General features: G+C 38.4%; 2 protein-coding genes across 5 annotated transcripts in view; one reads left to right on the forward strand and one right to left on the reverse strand.

Moving 5' to 3' along the window:
- The window catches only part of LOC141435103 (ADAMTS-like protein 4), a 441,311-nt gene that overhangs the window by 83,675 nt on the left and 344,622 nt on the right, over positions 1–13,014 (forward strand). For all 4 annotated transcript variants that reach the window (XR_012452115.1, XM_074097656.1, XM_074097658.1 and 1 more), the window contains exons 5-7: positions 9,334–9,463; positions 10,787–10,889; positions 11,852–11,982. Coding sequence is in view for 3 of the 4 variants with exons in the window: in XM_074097656.1 (XP_073953757.1) it covers positions 9,334–9,463; positions 10,787–10,889; positions 11,852–11,982 (364 nt within the window). In the remaining variant the exon portion in view is untranslated. The remainder of the gene's footprint in view (positions 1–9,333; positions 9,464–10,786; positions 10,890–11,851; positions 11,983–13,014) is intronic.
- Positions 9,627–13,014, reverse strand: part of LOC141435104 (ADAMTS-like protein 4) — a 135,209-nt gene continuing 131,821 nt past the window's right edge. The window contains exon 12 of the mRNA XM_074097664.1: positions 9,627–9,659. The gene's annotated coding sequence lies outside the window, so the exon portion shown is untranslated. The remainder of the gene's footprint in view (positions 9,660–13,014) is intronic.

Here is a 13,014-nt window from a genome sequence, read left to right on the forward strand (position 1 = left end):
ATTATTCTAAATGTCCAGCCATCTACATACCAATTTTTATACAAAAAAGGTATAACAAAACAAAAAATCTCATAAGAATTTCCCAAAAGTTACATCACAGCTTTCATTGACATTGCATTAAAAACAGTCGTGCTAAATGAGAGTGAGAGGCGGCTTGTGCCCAGCAGTGGGGCATAAAAAGACGACACGATGACTAGTTAACTATCAAACTTTTTTTTTTTTTTAACTAGGAACCAAACACCAACTCATTACCAAACAAAACGAGTGTTAAACATTCGCGTTCGTTTTGTTTTTTTTTTGTACATAATAAACTTCCAGTTTCAAATTTTGTTTGTCAACCCTACCACTGCGCTCGATCATAGATCACAATGATATCTAATGATACGGCGCGTGATCGATAAAGGAGGCTGGCCACCGCGGGAGAGCCTTTGCCGCGTGCCTTACACACGGTGGGGCCCTACCATGAGTTCACGATTCCGATATATATACTGAGGAGCGGCAAAAAATCTGGCCCTCAAATGCATGCATTAATAGGTTATGATGTATGTAGAGTGAACCAAATTTTATGCCCTTGAGTATATTAATATTTTCTATTTTACATTATTTTTGACGACCGGATAGCCAAGTGGTCAGAGAACTGGACTATGAGGCTTAATGTATCTGGTTCGATCCTCGGTCAGGGCAAAAAATAGATAGATAAATGGAAATAAATATAAAAAGGATCAGATAATGTCACTGCTCTTCGCGCGTAAATAGTAAACTTCAAATGTAATTTCGCACATGAGTTTTGAAAAAGTAGAGACACTCTGCTTGAGATGCCATAGGTCATGCCAGGCCACCACGGCTTCTTATTTTAATGATGATATCTGATAACGAAATACTCGTACGAACACAATTCTCGATCCAACCAACCATCTCTTAGTAGGGCCACGAAACGGGAACGCGTCGCAGGCGCAGCCCCTTTCGAATCTCAACATCATAATTTAGGCACCACTTGTTCCGCGCGGGGACTGTTTAACAAATTGACCTGCATCAAACAATGAGTTTTTATGTGCTTTATAACGTGTAATATGAACGTATGCGATTTTAATTTTTAAGCAACTTTAAAAAGTAGATTCTCAATTCAGTTGTATTTTAGGGTTCCGTATTTGCTAACTAAGGTACGGAACTCAGTTGGCAAATACGCGTTTTAATGATTGCACGTAATATCACAAAGTTATTAACATTGAAATTATGAATTTTTGTCTACACTAGCACAAAAAAAAGTCCGCAAAAAGTCTGCCTGTTGGAAAGAGTTATGGTGGGATTGATAAAATAATGATAATTTTTAAAAAAGGGTCATTAACAAAACATGATTTACGGCCTTTTTGGCTTAAGAAATTTGAAATTCTTAATTTGTCAATTGTACTACGAACAGAATCCAGCATTTGCGAGTCCCACTGGATCGATTTAATTATTCTTCAACATTACGGCCTATACGTCTCACTGCTAGGCACAGGCCTCCTCACAGAATGAGAGGGTTCACACCATTGAAATGCTTTACAAGTTTCGAATAATTTCGCAAATTCATTTTGAAAAGTTCAGAGGTGCTCGTCGTTAATTTTTACTAGATTAGAGTCCCACCGGTAACATAGGACCATTTCCATTTTGGTCTTGACCAATAATACAATTGATTTGAATTGCGAAATTAACGGAAAGGCCTAAGGCGGTGTGAATAGGTATGTATGGTGTACATAGGTATGTCCAACAGAGGGTGTCGTGCGGCTGATGATGATGATGATTCACGGAAAACTCGTAAGGCTTCAAACTAATTACAATTAAAATACGGAACCACTTTGTGAGCTTTTGTGTGATGAACATAATTTATCTTAACGTCCCGTTCTATCCTGGCTGTGTTCATGAGTCGGTCTTCTTTGACCTTTCTTTAGTCGGCATCATTAAGGTACATTCATGAGAAATGTTCTGTGCTTCTAATGGTTCGCAAATCGTTTGCAAAGATATGCAGCCTTAGGTATTACCTAAGTTGTAAGTACTAAAATTAACAAAGGCATATGTATCTCGAAATATAAAAAGTACCTATATGACTGACTGATAGAAAATGCACAACCTATATTAAGCCACTGGAGCCAGAGACTTTAAATTTAGCAGGCAATAGGTATACTTAATATCATAGACCTGCTTCATTCAAAATTCTTACTGCATAGGAAACTAGCTGTTTTTATTCTTACGCATTAACGAGTTTTAATAAAAAATGGTAATAATGTGGTCAAAAATTAATACCTCAATTATAAACTTATATTTTACTCATAATACCACTAGGTATTTAGTGTATGGGCAAGTTCTTACTAGTCACGGATTGATGAAGACCGGGGTTCGGATTCTGGCCTCAGCATTTCTTATCTCATCATATTTTTTGGCAGAGAGAGAGTTCCGTTTGTCAAACTGTAGGTTACAAAATCTTAAAAAGCTATTCTGTCATCAAAATTGTTAAAGTGGAAACTTTTAAAAAGCTCTGGTAAGTATGTAATAACCAATCTGTATAGACAGTCGACGTTCTAAATTAGAAAAGTGTCTTTAGTTGCAATCAGTTCTATATGTATACAACTAAACACGAAGTTTTTACCAATGTATGTATAGAACATTTTCTTAGTAAGATTTACATCGTAATATCACTGTCAAGACAATCAACGAGAAACGCCAAATTTTATTTCACGGGCGTCCGAGTGAGACGTAAGATTCGACACGATTGTCGTTCTCGCGCAATCGACCCTCCAGCGAGACACTTTCAACGTAATAGTAACGTAGGTATAAGTTTTTAGTTGCACTTGTAGGTAATATATTGTGTATATGAGCAGCATAAAGAAGGTTTTCCTTGGACCCGTATAAAGTTCTTGTACATATCAGTAATATATTGTGTATATGAGCAGCATAAGGTTTTCCTTGGACCCGTATAAAGTTCTGTCTCTGTGTCAAAAGGTGAGGTGAATTTTCAAAAATAAGTTCAAAATCTTTATGTGCATCATAAATAAAACCTCTATGCACACCTGTCTAGGGCCAAAAATCTGCAGTAGGCATTGATGAGTCAGTCAGTCAATCAGTCAGGACTCTTCTTTTGTTGTATATGTAGACAATACTATAATCACAGACATTTCGGTTCTTGCTTTTACGCCTAACTCACAAAAAAAAACTTTATAAACAATCTAACCTTTATAAAAACCACCATTACTTTCGCACCCAAATTGTTGTTATTTCGCCACACACCGAGTCAAAGGCTAAACGTATTTAATTTTGACCCCAGCCGCCCTTTTCTCGTCCAACATGCCAAATTAAGGTAATATTGAACATAAAAGTTGGAACAAGTGAGACTGTTCAAGCCAACGGAACTCGAACTGATTGACGTACAATTTGGAGCTGTTTCGCTCACAATGGATTGTTATCATTATGTTAACATACTCTTTAATCTTATGTCCAACGTGTATTTAGAGTTAAGTGCTTTATTTCATTTTAATTTTAGTTTTTTTTCCACAAGGTAAGTACTTTTATACAATTTGTTACATTTCATTTAGTATAACAGTGAGTCTTAGAACTTTAACCGTTGCTAAATTTTATAAACTAGCCGTAGCAAAATATTTTTTATTTATTTGGGAGAATTTCTTTATTTATAAACTCACGACTTTAATTTTATACATGACAATAAAAGTAAAACTGACCTAAACGGAAAATACCTACATAAAAAAGAGACAAATAATAATGACAACTAAAACAAATGATTTAAACCAGATCGCTTTGGCAAGGTTCCGAAGATGCAAGCAGCATTCCCTCTTTGAATTGCTAGTCTAATTTTTTGTCCTAGGAAGCTACCAGCTCTTCGGTCCCCTGTGAAATCTACTAACCTGCTTTAGATTAAATTACGTACAACTTTTTTGTGGTATACTTTATTATGCATAGGCATAGAAATGCATTTTTAAGGCTCTTTACCCAAGAGTAAAGGAACCCTCTTATTTAATGCAGCCTCACTGTCCGTTTGTCCGTCTAGCTATCCGTCATAGTGCTGTATCAGAAGAGTCGCGAAATTTATACACTATGTGCATATACTTTTAAGTGGCCGCTACATCAACAAGAAGTATACAATTCAAAATTAATATGGGTCCAGAAGAAAATATTTGTATGACGAAAATATTATTTAAGTATGTACTGCTACATCAACAAGTAGTATACAAATTCAAAATTAATACGGGTACCAAGCAACTAATACAAAATGCGACTTTTTTTTATAAGCAGGTCTCTACAAACTCTGAATTTATGTACATACATATTATATTATATATGGAGCCTTCAGTATACAATACGGTATTTGACAACTCCTGATTTTGCCATATCTTAATAATATTATGAAAATATAGATATACAGTGTTTAGCGAACAGAAAATTTGAATCGGTTGAAAATTGGATTTATAGTGATTTTTTGAAAAATCTATATACCTGTCTCTTTCTCAAACGCTTTTCTCTATGCAGCAAGTATGGCGGTACTGGCGTGTGACGTCACATGCCAGTATGTCTTTCTCTGTCTAATCTTGAATTTCAAACCTTTATAACTTTGTTATTTGTAAAGGTAGCTTAAAAAATGTTTTTCTATTCGATAACAGGCATTGTGTAGTTTTAATTTCTAAAACATATACAAAATAGTCAAATACCGTATTGGTTGGTTTATTTTTGCTCGCCTTTGAATTTGTATAGGACTCTAAATGTGCGAGTCCGCCACTCATTTGGTCTGCTATTTTTATGAAAGATCAAACACATTGATAAACTCAACGTTACAATCTCCAATTTACTGCTTTATTTCTCAGTTCTTAATACCGTGTGAAAAAATGATCTTTAAAAACTTTCAAGTCAGCATGTAGTTTAAAATGGGACATGTTAACAAGCCCGCTTGTGTAAGAACAAATTGCACATTTAAAGGTTGCCTAGTTCTGATCATTATTGTTAAATAGCAGATTTGATAGGTTCCAATTCTGCTTTATGAGCCACGCCAACTGTTCCGCCGATTTTAGTGGCCGAAACAAGTTTATGATGTTTAATGGAATGCGATCGTCAAACGTAAATTGATTGTGGTGACTACATGATCAAAAGTACAAAAATCTAGTTGCTTAGCTCAGAATTCTGTTTTTAAAGTTTCATACTCAAAAACCTCGTCGCTGTATGATTCTAACGCATCTTTCCTCACGTCTGTTCGCTTCATTCCCTGTCACAGGGCTGTATCTTTAAAATTATAGGTAAAAGTAGAATGCAAATGTATATAACACATGCAGCACGGATACTGTTTTTATGTAATTTTTGTTACTGAATAAAAATATTTTTATTTTATTTCATCATCCCAATAGTCATTGCCTCTCAGCACGCGGGCCCACTGTGGGATGTACGCACCATTGACATTGTTTATTAGTTTCTAAAGGTTTCTCACCATGTTTTTCCTTCACCGCAAAGCTCGTGGTAAATTTCAAATGTAATTCCGCACATGAATTTGGAAAAACTCAGAGGTGCGAGCCGGGGTTTGAACCCACGAGTAGTGTGACCTATCAAACCACTACGGCTTTATTATTATTAAATAAAAAGTCAAGGTTATGTAATACAGGAAATGTGTCTCTCTGCCGTTTTTGGCTCAATCTTTACAGTGGCAACCTTTACTTTAGTGGTGTTATTTATTTTATTGTACCTAATATTCACCTACTAGACATTGTGTTATTAGAATTTCTAAAGCTTTATTACTAAACACCATCCAAAAAATTATGTTCCGTCTTAAAAGGAAAAGGACGAGCTTAGACTGCCTATTTAAAAGTTGTGTGTTATATTTGGTTGATCTTCAGTAGTTTTTGATTCGGATGTGATAGGTTTAATCAAAAGAATATTTTGTAGCACAGAATACATCCTGGATGTCCCTGGTTTCAGTAGTGAGAATCGGTTGAAAAGCCAAAAATTGTCCCTGATTGAAAATTAAGTAGAGGAGACACATGATATCCTAATCAATAAATGGGATTAAACAGGTAAGTTAAACCGTGTGCCTGTTTTTCCGGCATCTGATTGTGGTTACTGGTTAGGGATTTCTCTGTGCCAGAGGCCTGCCAACGGTAGTCAGATGATTGCCTCTTGTTCCGTATAACCTAACGTATCAAATGTACGACCTTTTAGTAAGATACGATACCTGTTTCCATTGTTAACGCGACCACATATAGGGCGCGTGTATATGACACCGTTCACTGTAAAACCAGTACTCCGTCACTCCATAATATAAAGTATTTTATCACCGCTACTTTAGACACCTAGTCCTTTTCTTTGACACTTGTCACAAAAGTGTACTTTGTAGTTGCCACTAACTAACATCACACCGTTAGCAGAGCTTTGAGCAGTGTGTCAAATCTGCTAGATCTATGCTAGGCGTGTGGTGACTTCTGTGTCATCATCATCAGCCGGAAAATGGTCCTTGTTGAACAAAGGCCTTTAGAACACCACAATGAACGACAACTAGCTACTTGCATCCACCGGTTGCCCGCAACTCTCACAACTCTCACGATGTCGTAAGTCCACCCAGTGGAAGGCGTCAACGCGTTGTCTTCCGGTTCGGGATCGGCACTCGAAGATTTACCTCCCCAACGGTCTCTTCTTCGAGCTTCAACTTGCATATTCTTCGAGCTATGTCACTTTCATGAATTCTGTCCTAAAACTGGCAGTCAATGGGAAAGCCTTGGCAGCCTAGGCGTATAATCTCTCCAAGCAAATGAACTTGGGTTTAAGCTCGCTTTCATATCTCGGAGTTTCCTAGAATTTGTGTGTATACCATGAATTTTTCTGGTTGTAGGTCTGCCTGTGTGTCTGTGCCTCTCTCTCTCTCTCTCTCTCTCTTTCTGTGTGTGTGAGCGTGCGTGTGTGTGTGTGTGCAAAGTATGATGATGCAAATCTGCAATGAGTGTGCATGAAACTACATTCTAGAATAAACTTTTGGCCATTAATGGGGACATAAATAATGCTGAATTATTATACAAAATATGCAAAAGCATTAGCCACCACAAAAGTAATCGGTGTTTTGTTATAATCGCTCAATCACCGCGAAATATTAACCTTGGATATATCTCCAATGGACAAAAAAATACTATAGTAGGTAGGGAGTAAGTATATTTTTTGACTGAAGTACAGATTGCATTATAGATAAAGGTTTTATATATCGCTGTCAATAGTTTAGATTTGGATCTGATGAGCTGATGTTTGATATCAAAGTAATGTCATGTCATTCTGTAATGAGTATTATTCAAAGTAAACATTGAATAGTACGAGTGGAATTCGTTCCAATAGGTCATAACAAGATACAATACGCGATGCAAGTTTAAAAAGTGCTTACTCAATAAGTACAAAGCATGGTCGAAGGCAAATAAATAGAACCTCATCATCATCATCACGTCAGCCGAAAGACGTCCACTGCTGGGCATAGGCGTCCCCAAGGCTCTCCATTCAGACCGGTCTTGTACTTCCCGCATCCACCGATCCCGAACCTAATTTAGTGAAATTTCAAAACAACAATAATATGGATTCCAAATTCAGAATAAATTATTTGTATTTGTAATATCCAGAGAAGCTTCTTATACATTTTCATAAGGGTAATTAAATATTGCATTTAACTCGATGAATTGTCTTATTTTCTTAATTTTTGCATGTTGGCAAAAATCCGTCCTATTTTGCGGCAATCTTATCTATGACACGCATCTTTTTTCCTCCTGCGATAAGCACTTAGGTAGTCGTACATTGAAAAAAAATAGTAAATGTGACCATTAGGTATTAAATGTCAATTACATTTGCCTTGAAATACATATTTAAATCTTACTTTGGTTACAAAGACTATGAAATGTATAATAAATAACGAAACTCTAAGAAGATAAATTTCGAATCTTCTAGCCATAACTATCTATTAATTTTAAAGCTATAGGTAAGATCTAAACAGAAGAACGATGGAGAGCATAAATAAAATAGTAAGTACATATATGTAAGCAGGTACAAAACAACTGATTAAAGAAAGTTAAAACAAGTCTAATAACCATTTTGATATAAGTGAAACAATTGTCCGTATGTAAGTAAGCACAATACTCACTATACAAAACTGTATTGTTTCTGCTCATCACCACCTCTCTGCGGGGGTCATATATTACTTTTGTGCGGTAATTAAAATTATGAAACTATAAGCGTGTAGGCTATAAGACGCCTACAAATAATTGGTTTTGATATCGATCTTCTTGATCATGATACATTTCATTGTAGATATGTTTTTGTTTAATCGAGGGCTTTTATGTGATCTTGGATTGAAGGAAGCAACGCTTCCAAAGTTTAAGATTCCTGATTCTGATCAGGAAAAGGAGGAAAATCATAATGCGCTTACGTCAGTACTACACTATACGATTTTCTTGTCAGTTCACTAGGATTAAAGACATGAAATTTGGTTTTTTTTATGCGACACTAATGAAATTCACTAAGCAGGTATGTAATTTTTTGGAATTACCACGGAAATTTTTGTAAGACCCGAATTTTTAATTCAATTGCTAGGCCTAAAATGCACGTGAAGACGCGGATAATGGCGAGTATTTTATATTTTTCGTTGGATTTTCGGTACAGTTAGTTTTAAGTTGAACATACATAAGTAAGACGGAGTTAGGTATATCGCAATGCCTTTTATTTTATAATCCAATATAATTATTTAACCTGTGTCCACGAATAAATTATGGCTATTCTATTCTATGATATAACATCGAAAAGTGCCGGATGGCAAATTAAGCAATTGTACCTAGATATTTAAATACCATGACTGTTAAGCGTTTTATGCTCGTAGTTTACGACGTCGTTTGTTTTAGTAGATACTATTTCGAGCACTGAGACAAATTGACTTAATAGGTTTCCTAGGTCTAGACGATTGAGCTAAATGATTAATTTGACGTAGGTGGGTCAAATTTGTATCATCCTCATCATCATATCAGCCTTAGGACGTCCACTGTTCGACATAGGCCTCCCCCATATACCTTCAGTTGCTTCGGTTGGAAGCGGCCTGCATCCACTTTGAACCCGCGACTTTAACGAAGTTATCCATCCATTTCGATAGGTACGCGATTTCCATTCGAGAACTTTTCGGCCACAGAAAAAAAATGGTAAAAAAATTATAACAAACAATACTTCGGATAAACTACAGTATAAATTGCGAAAATTATGCAAACTATAATAAATCTCAACTATTTTATCGCTCCTGATTTGCATTTGTAGCTGGCCATACTTTTGTTTGACATTATAAATTTTTGATTCCAGAATGCGCCGTAGCAGAAAGAGAAGGAAATTGGTACGGAGTACGGAGCGGTTGCGGAGGGCACGCGAAATACCCAACGGCGACCCGGACTGCCCTGGTCTGGTGAGGCGTTACCACGAGTGCAATACTGCGGTAGGTAATCCGAATCTTGTTTCCAACCCACAACCATGGAATAAGTCCCAATAAAAAAAACATATTTTTTATTCGATTGGATGGCAAACGAGCAAGTGGGTCTCCTAATGCTAAAAGATCACCACAGCCCATAGACACCTGCAACACCAAGGGGATTGCAGATGCGTTGCCAACCTAGAGGCCTAAGATGGGATACCTCAAGTGCCAGTTATTTCACCGGCTGTCTTACTCTCCACGCCGAAACACAACAGTGCAAGCACTGCTGCTTTACGGCAGGATTAGCGAGCAAGATGGTGGTAGCAATCTGGGCGGACCTTGCACAAGGTCCTACCACCTGCAAATTTAAACTGATGCTGCCTGTCCACTGGAGCGGATTGAGGGTGCGGGGCGCAGCGAAAAAGCAATGCAGAGCGGTGCTGTGGACGGTTTTTCCATTTGCAGATGTTTCCCGCTTCCCCGCTTGCATTTGTTTCTCCGCCCTGCTTCCCACTCCTTCTCCACGCTCCGCATCCTATCTCTCCGCTTTGTATGAATTTTTAAGGGCCTGGCCACATCAACATGGCGAACCGTCGTAACGTGAAACGGAGCGGCGCTGTGCGGTTTGCGCTTCTTGCAACGCACCGTAACGGCAACGTACCGCACTCCGGCGCCGCGCCGTTTCACGTTACGATGCCGTGCCGTGGTGATGTGGCCCTAAGCTAGTTACCAACTCCCTGAACATTGAAGAAGAGCGGATATTTTATGCAATTCTATTGGTGGATTTTTATCTCGCTCACCGCTCCGCTGCCTCGCTCCGCTCCAGTAGACAGGCAGCCTTAATACTAGTAGCTCTGTGAGCGGATTCTTCTCAACAGAGGTTTTTCCAAGCCAGTGGTAGATTTCGAATATTCGTAAGTGCTTGTGTTACAGCCCTACTTGAATAAAATTTTTGACTTTGACTTTGGTAGGTAGGTAGGTACACCTGAAATTATGATGGTGAAACCTGAAAGGTGAATAAATAAAATTAATTTAATATGACTGTATCTAAATTATTGACAAAACTTCACAAGAATCAGTTGAAAATGCGAATACGGAGATACGAAAGCTTTTTAGCCAAGGCTTTAGTAACAGACTAGGTGGCGCTAGTACCTATAATAAGGTCCGTTCGACATTTTTGACAATTGTGTGACTCAGGTTTGGGATTGGCTTATAACTAAATGAGCCAATGACAAGACTATAACGTCAAACGGATCTAATGATCCTAACGCCATCTAGCGATTTCACTTGACAAGAAAAACGAAGTGTGGTGCCATTTAAAAAAATGTTATGTTTTTGTGTTTCCAGCCGTGTCCCGGCCCGGTGCGCGACTCCCGCGCAGAGCAGTGTGCCGTCTACGACCGAAGGCCGTTTCGCGGGAGATTCTACACCTGGGTGCCCTATGTTGATGGTAAATATATTTGATAATAATAATAATCATATATAATTTATTTCAAGCCACTAGATCGTGGTTTTTCCTTAACGTTGCATTACAAACATCCGTGCTAAATTTCACGATAAAACTCAAAACCCAGTGGTTGTGATTTCAAAATTTTATCCAGATCTTGTGGGAAAAATAGCCAATGTTTTATTACAGACCTCCATTTACTAAATTTCATCCTAATCCCTCTAGCCCTTTTAGCGTGCACACACACACACACACACACACACACACACACACACACACACACACACACGCACACACGCATGCGAATGGTCTAGTTAGTAGGACATCTTGGCACGTAAAGCCACAGGAGAAGGTGATGACGAGGTGTGAGGAAAGGGTGAAAGGCCACCGAAGAAATTCAAGGTACAAAGATCGGCGTCTAAGCTAATGGCTACCGTGTTTTGGGACTGCGAAGGCATTCTTTTAATAGACTATTTGCCAAAAGGCTCTACAATAAATGCACTTTATTATGCCGAGCTATTAAGAAAGGTGCGACAAGCTATAGTCGAGAAACGAAGGGGAAAACTGAGTAAAAGCATTTTGTTTTTGCAAGACAACGCCCCCGTTCACACCGGTCGTGGTGCCAAGCTTTGCTCTGAAGGAAACTGGCTTCGAGGAAATTCATGATCCACCTTACAGTCCAGATCTGGCCAGATCTCCTATCGATTATTTTCTATTCAGCAAATTAAAGAAAGATTTAAGGGGAAAGCGATTTGGCAGTGATAAAGAAATGAAGGCGGCTGTACAAACAGGAACATTTCGACAGTCAAAATAAAATTTAGCATTAATGCATTGAAATAAAGAAAGATTCTAATGAAAAATAAAAATAGTAAAAAAAATCGGAATATTCGTTTTATACCTTAGGCTTAGAACTTTTCAGCCGCCCCTCGTATCGTTTAAAAAAATATTTTGTCCTTCTTTTGCAGGTAACTCTCCCTGTACGCTGAACTGCCGCCCACGTGGGCAGCAGTTCTATGCGTCGCTGGCACTCGTGGCTGATGGCACGTCCTGCACCAAGCCTGGTTTCCGAGCCATCTGTGTGCAAGGCTCTTGCAAGGTAAGCGTCTCTTAAGTTTCAGGGAATTACCTGATCTAGACAAGTAGCAGACAGGAGGAACCATCATCATCATCATCATCTGAGGCATTACAGCCGCGGGTGGGCCTTAGCCTGGTCCAGTAAATCTCTCCATTCCGATCTGTTCATGGCTTTCCTTCTCCAACATATCACTCCCAGGTTCTTGGTGTCCTGTTCGACGCCGTCCAACCATCAAAAATAGTTCATCATCATCATCATCCCAGCCTATAACGTCCCACATGCCTAACGTGCACCGGCCTCCTCTCAGAATGAGAGGGCTTGGGCCGTAACTCCCACGCGGGCCCAGTGCAGAATATTGTGTGGTGGGGGAACCACCACACAATATTCTTAAAGCCGGCGTAAGGCCGCTTGTAGACGTCCGTTGTTTTCACCGGACTTGCGGTGGCTATGGATGGCTTCTAAGCTGTCTGCATGCAGCGCTTCAGCTAGGTAAGACCTGGGTATAGTTTTAGGTACTGCCTCAATGCCATATTTACAATTTCACTTACGGGAATAAAACAAAAGAATCTTAAAAAAACGAGCCTTCTCTATTTTCTAGCAATGCATTACTTTTGTTTTGATTGTATTTGTTTGACATCAGTTGACTCTCCAAATCGTTTTCCTGTATCATAAGTATATATAAAAAAACCGGCCAAGAGCGTGTCGGACACGCCCAAGATAGGGTTCCGTAGCCATTATGAAATATATCAAGTAATATTTTTCTAAGGAATATAAGGAATTGTGTACGGAATCTTCCAAGTTTAGGTAAATTTTATACCTTTGGCTGCTATTTACTCTTAAACTACTAATAGTTCTCAAGCAATCTTGGCCGTTATAATTTTCCTTGTAAATTTGATAATTACTTACTGATTTTTTTATTTTTTTCCACCCAACAGTTTTGATTTCAGTGGGGGGGACGCTCGATTTTAATGAAAATTTGCACTTTAAAGTTGAATATTTCACAAACAGATCACTGAATCGAAAAATCGTCTTGCCAACCCTCCAAAGACCTAT

Source organism: Choristoneura fumiferana, chromosome 14, assembly GCF_025370935.1.
Source record: "Choristoneura fumiferana chromosome 14, NRCan_CFum_1, whole genome shotgun sequence".
Classification (NCBI taxonomy): Eukaryota; Metazoa; Arthropoda; class Insecta; order Lepidoptera; family Tortricidae; genus Choristoneura; species Choristoneura fumiferana.